At 42.1% G+C, this 19841-nt stretch overlaps 1 protein-coding gene across 2 annotated transcripts; it reads right to left on the reverse strand.

Moving 5' to 3' along the window:
* Positions 1-1318: 1318 nt before the first annotated feature.
* Positions 1319-18821, reverse strand: tmem102 (transmembrane protein 102). 2 transcript variants are annotated; one of them, XM_044022249.1, is made up of 6 exons: positions 18461-18821; positions 16969-17180; positions 5894-6232; positions 3836-4029; positions 3454-3666; positions 1319-3327 (listed from the first exon to the last, which is right to left on the reverse strand). In XM_044022249.1, the coding sequence occupies exons 2-6, from the start codon at positions 17168-17170 to the stop codon at positions 2728-2730; spliced, it is 1548 nt and encodes a 515-aa protein (XP_043878184.1). In that variant the 5' UTR covers positions 17171-17180; positions 18461-18821; the 3' UTR covers positions 1319-2727. The 2 variants fall into 2 exon arrangements, with proteins under 2 accessions (XP_043878184.1, XP_043878185.1); XM_044022250.1 differs by lacking the exon at positions 18461-18821 and adding an exon at positions 17472-18442.
* Between the last annotated feature and the right edge of the window lie 1020 nt (positions 18822-19841).

The following is a 19841-nucleotide window of genomic DNA, read 5'->3' on the forward strand; positions in this document are numbered from 1 at the left end:
GGAGCAGGCATTGCAAAGGACAGGCTTTTCCACAGGGACTCTTGATTGCATATCTATAAACTGAGGCCATTGTAAAATGTAGGACTTCCATGTGTACAACTCAAAGAAAAGATGATTGTTTCCGGTGTCTGGCGATCTCTCAGTAGCCTCAGTAGGTTACAAGGTGAGACACACACCTGACATGTCCTCAGTCAAAGTGGAAAGAGGAAATGATGTCAACTTTCCAGGAAATAAACACTTGTACAGTTTGGGTGACAAAGTGCTGAAAACACTGCGCGATCCTCTGACAAAGTGGCAGACGTGTGAAAAACACACTCTCACATTCTGTTCCTCTGCAATGACACACTTTGGTTTTTCCTCAGATTTCAATCAGACACACACACACACACATACATCAGCAGTGCAGACGGATGCTCTAAAAAATTCATTCAGTAGTTAAAGTGTGACATTTGCAGACTCTAAGAGCTGACAGAAATATTCATACACGTGTCTGACGGGAAAACATTCCACCAGAAGCATAAAAAAATGAACCATATGTAAAATATAAGTGATCGTGTGCTTTTAGAGTAGCTCGTAGAAAGCAGCAGTTTAGTGCTCGGTAAACCTGGTTACATTCCGAGGTTTGCCCGACGTTTTGTTAGCAGTGTTTTTTCCGACGACTCTCCATTGCAAATGTATTAAGGTAAGAAAGGTGAACGGGATGAGAGTGGGAGGAAACGCAGGACTTGCTTAACTGGTCTGTTTCTGTTGCCACGGACACCATTTACCGATCGTACAAACCGTCAGACAGATCAGCCGAGTAGCTTTGCAGCAGTACAGTCACTATTAGCAGTGTAAACGTAAGGCTTCCTGTGGCTCTGGACCTTTTTTCGGGAGGAGAAAGATAGAAAAGCACTAGCGCTTTGTGGAGGGAAATGCAGATCGAGATGAGAATGGAAAAAGGAGAAAGAGTTAGGGAAGTCACAGCAGGGGAAAAAAAAAAAACAGTGACAGCCTCAAAGAGAGGCAGCGGTCCAGACGCCGCAAGGCCTGTTCTCTTACTTCTGATGTCTTTAAAAAGACCAGAGAAGGTCCTATCTCCTTTTATCCATCCATCCATCCATCCATCCCTCCCTCCCTCCCTCCCCTGGTGGTTTTAGCCTCTGTCTGATGACAAACGACAAAATCGGGCCCAGTAACCACTGAGGGGATAATTCAATGGGCAACATCTGGGCGTCTGTCTGTGTCCTGCTGTGTGTTTCGTCTCTGTGAATACACAGCAACACACACACACACATACACACACACTCTCAATCACACAGCACTCATTAAAAAAAGACCAACTAAGCAGAGGAGAAGGAGGGGCAACTATAAGTCTAAAAGAAAATCAACTGAGACACACAAAACTCACTTTCTTAAACAGGGAGTTAATAGACACACTCAGACAACGAGCATCAAGGTGTCTGACATGCTGGACCTTCTGCTGGATGAAGAACCACGACTCATTCATGAATATGCGAAAAGAAAAGTCGGCCAATAAGCCATGGCTTCTGTACCTCACTTTCTTTCACTTGACAACACACAGGGGCTAATTTGACCTCTGGAGTCTCTTGACATCGTTTTAAATGTTGTTTATCACTCATGTAAGGCATACTACAACACTGGATGTCTGTTCAGGTTCCGCAAATCCAGTCAGTCGTCTTCTAATGAACTGGTTTGGGATCGTTTATCCCTCGTTCCTAATCAGCCGTTATCCATTTTCACACCGGGCAACCGGCCTGTGTCTGTGTGGCAAACGTGTTTGAGAAGATCCTGAATGTCAGTCTCCTGAGCCATGTCATAGTTTGATTTTCAATTGTATACATTCCATTAAAGCTGAGTGGGGGGGACAAACAAGCTATGTGGAGTGCTTGATACCTGTCCGGTAAAAGGCGCGTTCGTTCCGTCTCTAATGGAGACTTTTGTGGAGCAGTTTCTACATCAACAGAGGAGCTTACATGACCCTGGATGGTGCAGCACAGCTTAACCGCTTAAATACAGTAGTTAGAGACGTTGAGATGGAATCACGTACATAGAAAAAACGGATTAGTATTATGAATACCTGAGAAAGACTAAAAAATATAAGATCTCATTATTCAAGGCATGGTGTTAAAGAGAGAGCTAAACTGTGGCTGAAGGAGAGACGAGACTCTCAACGTTACATTCAGTTACATCAGCCACACCTTGGTTTTCTGATTCAGCCCTCACCGACTCTGATCTCAAATTAAAAACAGAGAAATGCAGCAACTGTAAGTCAAAAGTGAAAGGTGCGCAAAGTTCACACGCACACAGACACGCGCGCACGCACACACACACACACACACGCACAGATATACACACACACACCCTTCTGTCTGTGCTGATCTTGTCTTTTTAGCACCAGCTGATAAGTCTCGTTAAGGCCGGCTCATTACAAGAGGGCCATTTCCGTGGCAACAGCTTGGTGACATCATGTCTATTGTGCGATGCCCACGAAACTGGACAACATTAGTCAGTAGTAGTAGTAGTAGTAGTAGTAGTATTTTTTTTTTTTTGGTTAAAAAAAGTCAGCCGAGCAGCAAGGCATTGCTCTGCTTCAGGGTAGAGATAGAGAGAGGAGGCGTGTGCTCAGTTTCAGGTCAGCTCTGTGTTTCAGAAAAAGAAAACAATCTGCCTGACATTCAGTGTGATGTCACATTGGGAGCAAAACACACACGTTTCCACATCTTCTCAGTAGAACTTGTCATCGATACGGAAATGAGGCCGGGTGACATCATCAGGGTTCAGGAAGACGGATATGGACTTCCCAGGATTCTCTGTGACCAGCTGCTGCAGCCGCTGTGCCAGCTTGTCGTCCGATGGGGAAATGATACCGTTGGCTGTGTGATGCCCGGGGGAGCCATGGCCATTGGTGCTGGCCGTCAGCTCCTTCTTCAGCTGGCCCGCCTGCTGAGCTTGGTCCAGAGCCGCCCGGAGATGCTCACTGGGATCGGAGCGCACGTGGGCCAGTTTCCTAGCTACCAGCAGTGCCTGGCTGTCCGACAAGTGCTCCAACATGTTGCACTGGGGCAGGAAGTAGTTCGGACAGTTTTTACCCAGGATGCAATGAGCCAAGTCATCCAGGAGGCCAAGGAGGAGGCGACCAGCAGTATCGGGATCAGGGCAAGACAGGTAAGCAGCAGGGAGTCGGTCACAGGCCCAGAAGAGGAGGGTTCGCAGATGGTAGAGGCTGAGACCTGTGCGAGGACGAGCCAGGATACGAGACAGCACCGCCTTGGCTGCTTGAAAAGCCTGGGCCATCGGGTAAGGGATGCACTTCTTCAACTGAACCTGAGCACAGCAGAGCAACATCCAGGGAGTTACGACAGTGTTGAAGGGAAAGAGGGGTAAGGGAGGAAATGGGGTCAGTCCAAGGTGACACCAGACATGACACGACAACATACACAATCCCCTCACCTCACTGCGTGAGAATGCCAGCCTCCACTCCCTGTCGGGCCGGCCACCCAGCGGGGAGCAGCAGGGCAGCAGATAGAAGCCAGATATGGCCTCCTCCTCAGTGATTTTTCCATCCCAGAAATGGTTGGCGGTCAGCCAGCCTTGGGCCACAGCCGGCCAGCCCCGGAACGACACCACAGGGAGAAGGTCGTACAACACCCGGCTAGATCCTGCCTGCAGGGAGGAAACAGTCGGGGGGAAAGTGTCACTGAATGCAAATTTCTATTCCTCGCAAAAAGGAGCAGATTATATCTACAGATTATTTTAAACATTCACCAAGTCCGCTCAATTCTGAATTACAAATGACATTTCAGCAAGAGAGCATGTACCACTCAATCTGTACCTGGAGGATGATGGTAGTGAGGGGTCCATTCCTCTCCAGTCGATCCGGTGTGGGGATGCCCCTCTGGGGGCTACGCCTCAGTTCCTCTACAGCCTCACTCACCACCCCCCAGAACCAGTCTGTCACCAGGCTGGGTGAGAAGTAGCATCCATCCAGAGACTGAGGAGAGCCCAGGGAGGGGATGGAGCCTTTATCTGAGGGGCAGGAGAGAGGGGAGACCATGTTCTTTGTTTATCCACACAAAACTTCCCAAAATGTGACAGCATCTGCAATGCAATGTACTGTTGCATTCAAATCAGGTGCAGCTGTGTTTCAGACAAATATGGTCCTTTCTGCAGCATTAGGTAACTAAGTATTTCGGCTTATGGATGACATTAACACTAGGGATGGACAGTTCCAGCAAATATTTATTGATGCTTGTACAGGTATAAGCTTTATTGTGAAATAAATCTACAAGACACACTTTCAATTATGTTTCTACATAATTTTGTCAGATTATTGGCTGCTCCAGGGTTTGCAACATGTTGAGCTAAGAGAAGCTAAGAGGAGCAGCTACAAGATGCATTCAAGAAACTTTTGAAAGTTCTTAATAGTTCCAACCAAATTTACAAAGACATCCTATAAAATCATCACACTGATTCTTAAATTTTCTCCAACTTCTTGGTATTTGGATTTAAAGGGAAATGCCGGTCTTTAATGCACAAAAGACTTTGCCCAGGGTGGATCGCGTAACTCGTATGTATACACAGCTATAAATTGTGGATGTGTTCATTTAAACTCTAGACAATAGAGTGTAGGCGTCAGTAATTGAGCCAGTGTTGAATAGAGAGAAAGTATAATATACTTGTTAAGTTAATTATCTGTTTGTTGTGTGATCAACACCTCGTAAAAAAAAATAAAACACTAAATGCACTATAACTTTGACATGCTACAGTTTGGTATAGCGCTGCTATTATTCATAGTACTGTTTACTATGTCGGTGATGAAATAAAAGTGCAGGAGCCACTATCAGCACTCCCCCGCTTCTTGTTGACTGTGTTTCAGTCCTGTAGTCAGAGCCCACTGTTGTCAACTTGTTCAGATTGTGGGCGTATTGTGAAATGTAGCACTGCCTTTGGCACACATTCATACACTTTACAAAATCAGTCCTTTGTGTGCCATGGTCTGGGTGCAATTGTGCAATAAAACTGGAAGATTGTTTGTTTTGGCTCAAAGCAGGTGGTGATCGAAACGTCAGGACTAAATCTAGTGAAACGTGAATGTTATAAGTGCCAATTAATGTGTGGATTTGCACTTGTTTTCATTTTAGACACTGGTGTGAGATTTGCCAGTTTTAGCAAATCTAGATTTGTTTCGTACTTTAATTGAATTACGTTTGTGCCAAAGCCTGATTAAAATCACTTACATAACATTTTTGATTCTCAATGGGTCATTTAAAGCAACAGTGAGCAGGATCACTAGAAAATGGCTGATTGTTCTCTAACCAGGACATTAAATTGCTTCCCTTTTGTGATGGCAGCTCTCTGTCTTGAGCTCCTGCCATCATACAAGTACAGACAGACTAGATTCAAACGCAACAGATGACCAAATGCAATCTCTCCACCACTGAAATGCTCTACTGATAATGACCCATGTTGTAAAATTGTGTTCATCATCCTCTTTTAGATTATATTCCTTTGTCAGGTTCCTTTTCAGCCGAAACAGTCATTGCCAGTTGTGGAGGTTTTTTTTTTTCCTGGTTCCACTTCCACCATACTGAGGAGTTAAAGGAACACGCCTGCAATACAGCTCACAGGGCAAACACGTCATCACAAAAACATGAAGACATTTCAATCAGCTCTGCTTCCATCCACCCTGCACTGCGACAGCACCTCGTTTCTTCTCTGCACTTCATCATCTCTCTATTTTACATTCTTGCTCACAGCTCCTCATTTTGCATTTTACTTGGTCTCTTACCTTGTTTACTTTCTCTGTTTCTCGTATTTCAGCTCTTACTTCAATGACTCGACCTTAGGTTCCTTTTTCTTCCTGTGTCTTTGCGCTGATTATCTGACTTACCCATTTCCCCCTCTTCCTCCTCATCTTCATCAGTGGGAAGTCCGTTCTCTTCCTGGCAGCAGACGCTCCAGCGGGACAGGATGTTGGAGTCACATAGACGGAGGCTGAGCCACGAGTGGCAGGGTGGGGAGTGTCTCATGTCCAGGGTGACAGGCTGGTTGCGGTCATGGAGCTTCAGAGCAGGCACCAGCAGGGTGAAGTCCAGGTCAAAATCAGCCCCTTTAGCATAGTCCCCCACATCCTCAGGGTTGAGATCCAAGACCCCCTCCCGAGCTCCACCTGACAGGAGCAGGTACTCATTGGCGACTGGGAGGCGCTGATCCACTTTCTGAACTAAACCTGGAGTCAGGAAAAGATGAAGAAATCAAGAGCGTGTTATTTATATGTAGATTCATGGACAGGTTTTGAAGAGTGTGTTTGCTTGCGTCTATTAAAATAAATGGAAAGGCTCATATACATGAACACCATCTTGGGCTAATGGACTGAGACAGAGAGCAGCAGGACTTCAAGAAAATGTCTGATTTCATTTGTTTTGAGAGACACTGCATATATTTATAAGTCTGGCCTGCAGGAATATTGATACAAGGGGTGTGAAATTATTCATTGACCATTCAGAGACCACTGGGCTAAAATCAAAGGATAAAAATTCAACGTCTTGCCAACATTTGTGCCCACATTTTTCTGCTATATATTAAATATGGAGGAGAAAAAGGAGACGTTGCTTCAAGAGGCAACTTCCCAGTCTCTCTTGGTGCCAGGCAGTTTGTCGGGCTATTGTCACAACTGTTGTCAAACTATTATTCTAAATGTGAAGATCATTGCGATTGCCAGATGGTGTCGTTTTTCCATATGCCACGACACTGTGCAGTCAGTGCTAATGATCCAGTGTCATATTGGGAGGGATTACTGGCAGAGACAGAATATACAGTCAGTCCATAAGTATGTTTGTGTGAGTGTTTTGCAGCCTTAGAATACACCCTTTTACGGCCTTACTCAACAAAGGCTGCCATCTTGTGCCACTTTGTTTCTTCAGCAGCCCGACTATACGTACATTTCTTATAATTATTACTCACTGGATTCCTCTTTTCATCCTTTGTTAGTTCATTTCCAAGTTGAAGGAACATAATAATATCATTAAGGTCTGATGAAAGAAATACGAGGACTCAGACAATTACGTTATATTTTTATGATATCTTAAGTCTGACTGCACCATAAAAAGCTGTCCTCGATCTCGTCCCTGAACATTTTATATGCGAGAAACTTGCCTCTAAATCCCTTTATAACTACTTAGCTGTGTTGTAAACTAAAAAAGGAACTGGGCCCATGGGAGCCGCAGCACTGGTGTCGAGTGAATTATGTTTTACTGCCTTCAAAGAGCAACCAGGAAAAGCCTGATCCTAATGTGCTGGCCTAAAGCTAACTAGTAGCTACTGCAGGTCAAAGGTGAAGCGGTGGCACTTGAAAATTCCTTTACAGGAAAGAGATTGAAAGAGCTTGAGCTTAAATGTTTATCCTCTCCTGGGCAGTGAAGTGGCTGCAGAAAGCTGGAACAGGGGCATGAGGCCAAGCCGACAGGCCGCTGCTGGGGGATCAAAGCTCTCAACATGATTCCTCTTATCCAATTACAGTACATGAGCATCCAACCTTGGTGGGAGGATGCATGCGATGTTTCCACATACTAGAGGCAAGTGTAAGTGAGGAGAGACATGTTCATTCATTCACTCATTTTGTAGCACTTTATCCTCCACATGAGAGTAGTGTGTGTGTGGGGGCTGAAAGTAATCCCAACTGACAGGGGCAAAGGCAGGTACACCCTCGACAGGTTGGCAGCGCCAACCGACAGAGATGAACAACCATTCACTCTTACATCGACGGCCATTTTGGAGTGCCTAGTCAACCTAATGTGCATGTTTTTGGACGGCTGACCCAGATAACCCCCACACACACATAGGAAGAACATGCAAACGCCACACAGAAAGGCCGCCGGTCAAACCGTGATCCAAACCGGTGACCTTCTTGCTGTGATGCAGCAAGAAATTAACCCCAAATCCAAATCCATTGTTAACCCCAAATCCATCTTCATGAGCAATGCTCTAACTATCCCTCTTTATAAAATATGACCTTGTCCCGATTTACATCAGAAAGGAGGAGCAGAAAGACAGACTAGAAAAACATGTGGGGATAAATGTGTGACTGAAGTGGGAGTTTAGGTTTCTCTGTGGTGCTTTACTTGGGAAAAAAAAAGAGATAAATGAAGGTGCCCCATTTGGTGCCACCACATCGGGAGCAATTGAAGAGAAGAAGAAAAAGTGTGTGTGATGGAGACTCTAAGGGTCTTTTCATTTCCCCGCAGGATCAGCTCATCTTTCTTTTCAACTTCCATTCATCTCCTGACGAGATGAGCGCGGCTCAGTCTGAGGCAAGGCGCTCCCACCACACTTTGTCATGAGTGCAGCAGAACCCTAAAATGGCATCACCTGGTACAATTCGACTTTAGCTATGTCACAAATGTCTCGCCTTATTTGAGCTTTACAACATGTGGGCGGAAAATTAGCATTCATGTGTAAGAAATGACTTTTCTTGTTTGCTCATAACAGGAGAGAAACATCTTAACAAACCATTATTAATACAAGGGTCAGACTGGGATGCAAAAGGTTGATAACCAAATTCATATTTATTATTTCTCATAAGGAAGAAAGTCCAACATGCCATTGGTATCAATACAATCTTTAACAGCTAAAATGACTGCAGAAGGATTGTCTTTATAGTTTTTCTGTGACTCAGAAAAAGTGTGTCACTTTGTTATAAATTAACTTTTTGGACCAAAGTGATATTTATTCATTGTCTGCATTCAGTGTTGTAGTCATGTCTCCTCTGTCTGAGGTGAGTGTTTGTGATGCAACACGCGGAACAAAGTATATGGCCAATTGAAATGAATGAAATTAAATCTGTTTGACTGTAAAAAAAAAAAAAGGGGAGAGAAATGCTCAAAGTGGAGATCAAAGAGGAGAAGAGAGGGAAACAGGCAGCATAAGAAAGAGGATTGGTAAAGTTAAACTCTTCTGATAAGTTTGGGTTTATCAGCCACTGATAAATTAGGTCAAATAAGCAAGGAGGAGGAAAAGAGGAGCGAAAAGGAGGAATAAAGAGCATTTTATCTCCACAGCAGGACCCTTGGCTTGAGAGGAGGATGCAGGACACTGTAGCAATTAGTTCAGCTCCTTCAGTCTCCACACTGACAGCAGGAAGCTTGAGGTTGTTCCAGGGAAAACAATCTACTTTTTAATCCAAACTCAAATCAACAGTCTCACGCTGCTTTACTGGGCAACTGCCAGCGAGCAAGTGCACACACGAGGACAATCCCACTCTTATGCCTGTAGACACAGAATAGAGCTGGAGTGGAGACAGTCTATGCCGGTTTCACAGCGACAGATTAAACCTAATCCTTTAAGAAATGTCTTTGAATGTAAATTTCCATGAGAAGAAGGTTCTTCTTTCAGGGATATTTTCAATTGGGACCCAATTGAAAGTCTATTGGTTTCTCCAATAGACTCCTCTTCTACCAACCTGCAAGGCAGCTCGTTTTTACCCATAAAACAGACAAAAGCTGCAAATGGCCATTATTTGTTTACAGCACATTGAATGACCTTTATGCGTGAGAATGTGCTTGAAGAATGTGCCTTGTCTTTTTGTAAGGAGGTTGAGCAACAATAAAATAAAAGCTGCAGTTGTCTGATTAGATTCATACAGCAATCAGCCACAGCATTAAAGCATTACCTTTTTAAAAACCTAACCACGAACATGGTCTGCAAATGAAATGCAATTAGGCTTCTGAGATACATGACACTGGTTACATTTCAATAAGATGGAACTGTCAAATAACTCAATAAAACAAGATAAAATAAAACTGGTTTTAATGCCATGAGTGATGTATGTGGGCGTATCTGGCATAGATATTTAATAAAAGGTACACCAAGTGTATTTTTTCATAGTTAGCATAAGAATCCTTGCTCTGTGAGGTCACAGGCAATTAAGACTAGAATAAATATTTGGATGAAATTCTTTTCAGGTGTTTTTCATGAGAATGGGCTGTATGGAGTTTTTTGCTTTTTACTTACACACTTAGCAACAGTTAAATCTCAAACTTTAAAAGGTTGCAAATCCTGAATGTGTTGCAATCGAGTAGCAATCACAATCCCGCAAGCGTCTTTGAAATGACCCGCTTCAGGAGATGAGTCTAAATAAAATATCATTATCTGATTTTAACATCAATAAGTCATCACAAACTCAATCCTGAGAGATAACTGTAATTATCATGAGTAAACACTCGGTGGATATGCTCGCTGACCTCTACCCTGTATTTCACTTTCACAAAATGAACAAGAACTTTGCTTAAAAGGACAGACCACTCTTTTATTTTCTCCTCTGCATATATATTTTTTAAAAAAGAAGAAATTAATCTCGAGCAAAGCAGTCATCGGCATCACGGGCACAACGTCCTTTCTCCTCACAGCCTTTTTAAAGAATAAGAATACTCTGCCACACACCTCTGGTTTGGTAGACTCCAAAAATAGCTCAGTAAATCTCTCTGGAAAATGGGGTTCCTCTAAATACGGTGATGACTTCCATGCATCACTGGAGAGAGAGAAAAAGAGTCTTAAAACGGAGGCTGTGCTCACAGTAAGATGTGAGTAAAATCAGTACTAGCATCCTGCATACATTTATTTCTTTAATATCTACTTAACCATAAAGAAAGCCGTCTGTCGTACATGCGCACAGTTTCACACCCTCTCACCGGTGGAGCTGCACTGTATGAGGTAACCAGGCTAAATAATGTCTGAAATTTAATCTTCCACAACCAACTCATCTGCTGCCGAGTAACTACAAGTATTTCCATGCACCCGTATGTATGTACGTATGTGTGTGTGTATGTATCTTTATCTGAGCAGCGACAATGCACAAACAAACATTAACCTTGTAGAAAAAAAGAAAAGGGGAGTAGTTATGTATACTGGGTTTAAAACAACTGCTACTTTCCACCTGTAGTACACATACGTGCTATTTTAATGGTAAATGTAAATCTACAGCCAGGGACCACCCAGGATAGCTTTTAAATCGGAAAAGAAAACTTTAAAAGCAACAAGTTGCCGTTTTACCAGTGGTCACCGGCCTAATGATTTCTGAGCCTGAAGCACAAACATTGTCAAAGTCCCCGAAATGTCACAACAAGGACACAAACTACTTGAGTTTCAGCAGGTGGAGAGAAAAACCCTGCAGTCTGACTGGATTCAGAGCACATGTTCCCTTTAAATCAGTGCCTAGTTCTCTGCTGTCCAGACTCTCAATGAGAATCGATGAGCAGCGATGACAAATCTTTCAAACGCAGAAAGTTTGGACAGATTAACTCCACTGGAAGAGTCATGTGTTTTTGAGTGAGAGCCTCTTGAGGGAGGGCATGTTGTCTGTGTGAAAACGAGATTTACAGGTTCACATCTTCCACTGTGTGACCTTTCTGTTATTCTAGGCAATAAAACTCTAATACAGCAGCAGAATGTGCCATAACAATAATCGTAAAAGCAGTTTCACCCGAGAAAAAGAGCAAGTCAATCTTTTACAAATGACTCCCGACTAATATCGTTTCAACTGGATGTTATCACTTCTTTTCAAACGGCGCTTCAGAGGCTCACGCAGTAATAACAGGATTACTCCCAGTCAACCGAGCCAGTGAAAGGTGAACCATTTCCCCCGCCCGCTGCTTATGAATTCTTATGAAGGCAGGAGATTAGCTCCAAAAATAGGCCTATAAGAGAGAGAATTTCATCTGATGTGAGGGGGAGGTTTCACTGAGCCAGGTGTTTGTGTTTGTATGAAAGTGTGTTCAATCCAAGAAACCTGGATGAGAGTGTCTAAACCGTCTGCAGAAAGAAAAAGAGAGAGAGAGAGAGAGAGAGAGTGAGAGGAGATGTAGGAAGCTGTCAGAGTCTTTCAGCTTCTCACTGCTGCGTCGATGCCAGCTACACTGTGATACCATGTCCCGCTAACTGACAGGCAATTATCACTTAAAGAGAAAGGTGTCACCATGGTTTGGCTTTCACATGTTCACTACTTTTGCCTGCAGGCCGGCCTTGTCTTTCAAAGAACCATGTTCGACGGATCCCGACGTTTCATGTTGCTATTAGAGAGAGGCCAAAGAAGGGAGCAGAGAGATCAATTGAGCAATTATTAAGTCATTAACCCACACCCTTGTATTCACCCCGGCAGTCAATATGCACTATGATGAGCTGTGGCTAGAAAAGCTGCAGATTGGAGGCAGGAATACCTAAAATCAGCTAAATGAATGATCTCTTCAGTCATGCTAAGGTTTAAGAAGCTTGACATTGTCCAATTCTGAATTACGGTATTTGGATATTTGGGTATATACTAACAGTATTATCACAGATGAAGGAATCAATTTATATTAACATTGAGTCACGTGACCATTACTGGTGTTTATAATATACAATAATGTTGCTTCTTGAATGTCTTACTTAGAAGCTTCAAAACAAGAGTTCTCCCTTACTTTGCATTGCTAAGCAGGCACTCTAATTACAGAGGTGAGAAAAAGTTATTAGATTAATCTTAAGTCTTGCTTTAATGATAATGAATCCATGGAGAACAATTGTGTGTAGTAAATATGGATTAAATGTATGTATGAATTCTGTTAAAATCAACTAGGGGGCCCGAGTAGAAACAACTAATTAATTTAATTTCAAGGAAAAGTTCTCTTGTGACGTACTCGTACCTAGAGATTCCCACCGCAATACTAAAAATATTCAGGAATTATTCCTGAACCAGAGGGGGAATTTGTGTCACTCTGTGAACCCAACAGTCTCCAACGTAATATGAAAAACTTTTTAGTACATTACTGAAAAGTGTCACCCTGTGAGGGAGGTGTGTGTGTGACAGATTTTCTACCAGCAAGTCAAGACAGCAGCTGCCGACACATAAGATGCTGTTATCAGCTGACAGCGACGACCCAAATGATTTCTCTCTTTTTCTTTTTTCTTAGGTACAGATAACGTGTGATTATAGAAGTGCACAAATCACAGAGTCAGTCTGGGTTATTTCAAATGAGCAGCGTGACAGATAACTTGACATCCAATGTCACAACATATTTTAATATAGATGCTAAATTCACATCTAATGAGATACAGTGACCGATACTGAGTGAGTGATATAACGTGACATCAGCCGCGATGTTTTAAATCACGGACAGTTTTTGGTTTATTTGTTACACAGCCTCCTCGAACAGATTTTGTGAACTCAGCCGCGTAAATATCAATAAAGCGCTGTTTTTCTTCTCCTTCACTCACATGCCGGCTTTTCAGTAATTAAGATCGAATGCAGCTAAATGCCAGTGAAAATATGTCAGTGGACAACAGTGACCATTACTCATGTCAAGGAGGACGCTCCTATGTGTGCTGTCCAGTACTGGTATGTCTGCTATGAGGAAAAACTGAAGACAAGCAGAGCCAAAGTAATGAATTCATTCCAGTAATGTATTCCAGCAGTGTCATAATTCTGGCTGCCAGATGAAGACACTCTCAAAGTCTAAACAGGCATTAAAAGAGAATTAGTCAGCCAGGACTGCCATGTTGGCCCCACAAATGCAAGCCTCCGCTAAAAACTACATGTCAGCTGTGGGCATCAGAGCAGGGCCCTTCAATGAGGCAGGAAGTCAGCGCAGCGGAAACAGCATCCAGCTGTGAATCAGTCACACGTAAGTCCAGCAGTGTTAATGGGCTGCAGTGAGAGACCAGCCAGACATCAACACCATCCGGCAGGCCAACGACAGGTCAATTATAGGCCATCAACAGGCCAATGACAGGCCAACGGCTGAGTGAGCCACTTTCCAACAGAGGATACAGCTGTAAATCTGATGGTTTCAATTTGACCAAGCTCTTTTTTTAATCATATGTAAGATTACGAAGCTTTGGGAAGTTAGAAATGCACGTTTAAATGCCCTTCTTAGACTGAGTCTGATTTTGTGGTTGCATAAAAAAACAAAGCCTACAGAAAACGAAACGCTATTTGCTATTTTGTAAATATTACTCTGAAATTGTCAAACAACAAATACAATTGAGCATCAACCTGTTCAAATGTATTAAAATGACAATAATTCAATGTGGGGGGTGGGGGCAATGCAGACTGCAGCTTTATTGCGAGAATCAGCTACAACCAACTGAGAAGGATTCATGAGCCACAAGAGCAACAGTAAAATATCAACTAGGATCATTTTGACTGTTATTAATCAAAGCTTGTGGTAAATGTTTGACAAATACGATTTAGGAGGCCGGCGTGTGCAGAATAGTGGAAAACAAAAGGGAGGCCAATGTGAAGGCAAGTGGAGAGTGTCAGTGTTCATCTGCTTCCTCTGATCTGTGTCTGACAACTCAGTGAAATACTAAGCACAGGTTTTTTGTGTCTGACAGATAAAAAAATTATTTTTTGGGCAGAGTCTGAACAGTGCTCATGAATCTTTAAACTTGGATCAAAAGTTTCCTTTTTCATTGACATCAGGTGGAGGATAAACTCTGAACTAAATTCTCACAAGCTGACACTAACTTTAAGATCTAAAAGTTGGGTTGAGGCTATACCTGTGCCCAGCACCTGATCTTCAGCCTCATTGGAAGGTTTTTGCCTTCGTTAAACTTTTGTCGTTGTTTTTTTAACAAGGAGGAGATATAGGAGATGTACAGTAGCCCCCACTCCGCCTGCCTGAAGGCAAAACTTCAGTGTTTATCCAAACACAGGGTAAATAAGAGACTCCTATTGGATCTATCACCGTGTGAAGAAAAATTCACTAGGTGTAACTGTGTGTAAGAGAGTTTAATCTCTTTCCCCTTTCCCTTTTCCAGACAATGCACAAAGCCCACTGGGAATCCCTCTGCAGCTTAAACTTGATATAAAAGCCTGGTAAAAAAACAGCCATAGTCACTCATGCTGAGCTTCAACAAGCACACACACCTACAGCAGTGAGGAATCCCCTCCAGCAGGTCGGCAGGCAGTACCAAAGCCCCTTCACCACTGGGATATTTGATTTTCAGTACTGCCTTTCATCCTCCTCAGGGCCTTGAGAGGTGCTAATGCAGCTACCACAACAAACTTAACTTCATATTCCTAGAATTCAACACAGGGCCTCTCCCCCTGCTGAAAGTGCCAAAAAGGTTTGTTCTGTCTTTCTTTCTTTTAACAGTTTTCACAGCAGGCGCTGAGGCACAGGGTATGAAAACACCAGCAAACCGCTGGTAAATATTGTAGCAGAAGCAGCTTCAGAAACTGGAGAAGTTACCACAAGACTCTCGGCCAAGAGAGAGTGAGAGAAGAACTGAGCACAGAGCTATGCACAGAAAGCCAAAACAAAAAAAAGAGTTAAAGGTATTGGATCCAAAAGGATATTGTATGTGCTAATTGAGGAAATGAGGAGAAACAAACCTGAATACCATTTTGATTTGTGTGAATTCCATCTGGAGATAGTCTGTCTGTTTGACAGAGCTTATTCGCTTTGTTGACAACAAAAGCAAATAAGCATGAGCTGTCTGTCAGCCATTGCAGCAGCTATTAAAACTGTATGACACAAAGAGAAGAAGTGAAACCAGGAGATACAATCATAGAAGCGGGCTGAGATCATCAGAAGAAGAAGAAACACACAAAACTCTCAGGTCACAGACCAAAAATGACAGACTGACAGGGGTAGCAGAGATGACAGGGGACAGCAGGGAGGAGACAGAGTGCCACCTATTGGACAAACAAACAAACTTCACTTTTTGCCAACAACAAAACGACCATCACTTTGGAATAGCTGTGCGTCACACTCATTTCCAATACACGTCGTAGAGCCATGCAGAGGGAATACATTTATCGTTACACTCAAAGAGCCTCAACAAATGACATATTACAAATCTGTAAGACCAAAACAAAAAGTGTGTCAGTCTGTCAGAGGATTAAATTTAAATTTGAGTCTAGTATTGTTAATCATCTTTGTCACATATGCTGAGCAAGTCTGTAAAAAAAAACTGTCAAATCCCATTCAAATGGGATCTTGCAGCTTTGTCCTTTCAGATTAATGTATTGCTTACTCTATGCTTGCAACCACATTTGAACATGGACACTATTTAAACAGATTAATAGAAATATGTTATGATGGGAGCGATACACCATGATTTGGATCTGTTCTAGTATAAAATCTACAAGCTAATAGAATATAGACAAACTATAGAAAGAATTGGTTTAAATTTGCTCTTACCTGTAGCTACTTTAAGTATATCTATTTTAAGATGCCACATATAACACTTAACAATTATTCAAATTCACTTCCACTGTGCAACTCTGCCTCTACAGCCACATCCAGATATAGTTTTGTATATTTAACTATTTACCTGAAGCTAGTACATAATGGCTGTCCCACAGGACTTACTGTATTTAATTACATCCTACTCAAATTATTATGTAAGATTTGCACCTGAGTGGTTTAGCATTGCTGACTCACGGTAAAAAGGCTCTCAGTTTGAGTCCCAATTCAGCTGTGTGTGAAGTTTTCATGTTCTCCCTGTTTTTGAAAAATTAGAAAGTCTCAAATTGCCCATAGGTGTGTATGTGAGTGAGACTGCTCTTGTGATACACTGCCTATCTAAGGTGGGCACTGCCTCGCACCCCGTGTCAACTGGGATTTCCTACCAGCTTCCCTATGCCAACATCAAAGGATAAGCAGTATATAATGTTTGAATGCAGTAAAACTGAGATTTAAGGGTATTTTTCAACAGTGAAATTATAAAGAGTCAGTTTCAACATTATTTATTTGGTGATACACAAGTCCAGTGAGAGTATAGTGTACAAAGTCACTGATCATACAGCAGGCTTCACTGGATCAAATCTGCATTATATCCCTGTTTTCATGCACCCATAATTCCAGCAACAGTTTTCAACAACAAATTCTGAAATTGGGGCTGATGTTGTTTATCGTATTAATAACAGTTAAGAACATTTGGTGGGAACATCGTCCTATCTTGTGTGACTGGTTTGTGGGCATACAATACCTAGCATGTTGAAGATAAAGTCCTTTGCTGTGTGGACCTCTAAGGCGGTCTGGTCACCAAACTCCCCTTGTTCTAGTAGTACCAGCTCAGACACCTGTGCCGACAGCTGCTCCAGAGTGGCCCCTGAGCGGAAGTCCACCTCCAACAGCTTCTTGGAGGGGGCTGGGGAGCGTGGAGCCACCGCACTCATCAGCGACTCCATCTCCACAAACCTGTTGCGTGAGGTCAGGGAAAGAGGAATTATGCATGTTACATGTTTGGCCTTACTTTCAAGGAGACATGCTGTCACAGTGCCAATAATAACCCCTGCTCTAGTTGCTGAGCCTTCATGTTGTTTTCATCATGAACTGAATAATGTTTGCCTTGCTTTCAACAAAAACAACTAACATTTAATATTAGCAGTTGAAAATGTGATTCTTATGTGGAAGCAATTACACACTAACCAAAGATATTCACTTTACTATAAGTGTTTTGATAAAATTCACATTTAAGGTGATACTTACCATCGAGGGGGAAAAAAACAATGACAAATCAAAATGTTGATAGTTGCAGATTAATTTTGTTGTGACTTAATAACAGATTAATTTTTGCCACATTACATACATTTATTAACATAGAAAGTATGTTGTGTAGCAGGCAAGTGGGAATAAAAGAGTTTGTTTCGTCAGCTTTTTGTCTGTTTACGTTAGCACTGGTTCTGCTATTTGAATCACAGATGCAGACAAAAATGGGTCACTGCTTACGTATTATCCTCCCGTTAAAAGAACTTTAGTTACTTCATCCTTTAACTGGCGAGCTTAAAACATACTTTACTGAATAGTTTGCATACCAAGACAATATTTTTATCTCGCACATAATGTGTAGTACAGGCCTATTACATGATTAGTACACGTTAAGGAGTGAAGCTGGCAGGTTATGTGAAATAACGTGTTTGTTTACATGGTTCAATGTGGCGTCTTAAACGCCACGAGCACAAGAAAAAGTTGTAACGAAGTTATGTGGAGTGGCATGACAACATGGCAGCATCTGCCACAGCGAAGTAGGTCAATTAGCAAGCGAGCTTTTAGCTGCTAAGCTAATAGCCGTGCTAATTAGCCTCGTTGCTGTCTGATACTAAATACGAGCTATTTACACAAATAGTTGAATCCAAACAGGATACATTGAACAAAATTAACAGGTCCATACAAGTCCTGCACGTTCACACATGCAGACCTGCGATGATAAGGTCGGCAAAGGCGCCTCGCCCAAGTCAGCTAATATCTTTTATTAGCTAATAATAACCAAACAGCTTTATCAAATTCGCATGTTAGCTGAAATGGCAGGTTCGGGTTACGTGAAAACAAGTGGAGCGACACACGTTCTCACACACACACACACATATACGCACACATGCACGCAGCTCGTGCACCGTTAGCTTGAGAGTCTCGCACCGAATCATTAGCTCCCAAGCTACAACAAATCTGCCAGATATACACAAACAACACAAACACACCCTTTAAACAGAGAGGCGATGGCTTCTCCCCGCTATCTTCTACGATCACTGCTAAAATGATCCCCTTGTTTTAATCCTCCTCCTTCAGCCGTCATCTCCAACAGGTCCCGGGCGTCACTTTCCCCCTGGCAACACCGTCCCAGAATTCATGGTCCTACTACTCAGAGGATCCAGGGATTAGAGGTGTGTGTGTGTGTGTGAGTGTGTGAGACACAGCACGCCCCATATTACAAAACTACACACGGATTTGTGAGGTCAGGAATATGATTAAAAATTGTGCCCATGTTCTCGTAAAGGAAATAAATCAGAGCTGGTGGTGGAGCAGGGAGGTTTTCACTGCTATACTGAGTCACACTGTGGTCCTGGCTCTGGCGCATGAGGTAGTACATGGTAATTCCAGCAGCAGTGGTGAGCAGGGCGGTGCTCTGGAGCTAATGGATTCTACCCCTTTTACCTTCTTCTTCCCTGAATCCTAATCATACCTGTGAATGTCCATTAAACCCATTTATCACAAGGAATAATGTAATTTATGTCATCATGATGAAGCTATGTTATGATATAATTTGTTATAAAAATGCAGGCAAGGGTACTAATGCAACATTATTGCCAAATAAACTACTAACAACCAACCAATAATATTAATAAGATAAGATACTTTATTGATCCTGTGACTGGGGGAAATTCACATTACAGCAGAGAAGATACAAAAAAAGGAATAGCATGTTATTATTACATAAGATTAAAAATATAATAACATCAAAAACAACATCAGAATATTACAAACTAAACACATTTATATGGAAAAGTACATACAAAATAAACCATTAAAATGCTCGTACTATACTATTATCTTTTATTACTGGTTGCTTGTATGCATGTGGGATAACATAGGTTAAATTAAAGATCATTTAACCAGGGTTAATGTTCATTATGTTATTTATAATTACACGTACAGCTTTAAATCAAAATTAAGTAAATAAAACATTTTTTAAAAAAAACCTATAGAAATGACTCTAATATTTTTAACATGGCTGTGTGCACCCACTTTGGAAATTCATCTTATCGTCTTAAGGTTTTTATTTATTCATTTGTCACTTAATTAGACAATATTGCTGTGTAGTAATTTTCTTGAATCGGTAATAAACTATTGATTGACAGAAGTGATGGACAACAGAGGTGGAGCCATTCTGTCTTCTTCATTTTTTTTTTTTTCTCATTGGGCACTTGAAAATAAATTAAACCGCCGATAATTTACACACTTGCAATGTCAAGGTCCGTCCAGAAGAAGACACAGACGACAATTAGCAATTCAGAAAGCTGTTCCATGTGAACCATTTGCTGTTTATAATACAACATACACATTCCTCATTGATTACACTTC

This window comes from Solea senegalensis, linkage group LG3, assembly GCF_019176455.1.
Source record: "Solea senegalensis isolate Sse05_10M linkage group LG3, IFAPA_SoseM_1, whole genome shotgun sequence".
In the NCBI taxonomy this organism is placed as follows: Eukaryota; Metazoa; Chordata; class Actinopteri; order Pleuronectiformes; family Soleidae; genus Solea; species Solea senegalensis.

Coding starts and splice junctions, on each gene's coding strand:
- tmem102 (XM_044022249.1), bottom strand. CDS start 17,170: ATGGAGTCGCTGATGAGTGCGGTGGCTCCACGCTCCCCAGCCCCCTCC. Junction 6,233..16,968: donor CTTTATCTTCAACATGCTAG/GTATTGTATGCC, acceptor TCCTGACTCCAG/GTTTAGTTCAGAAAGTGGAT. Junction 3,667..3,835: donor TCACTACCATCATCCTCCAG/GTACAGATTGAG, acceptor TCCTCCCTGCAG/GCAGGATCTAGCCGGGTGTT.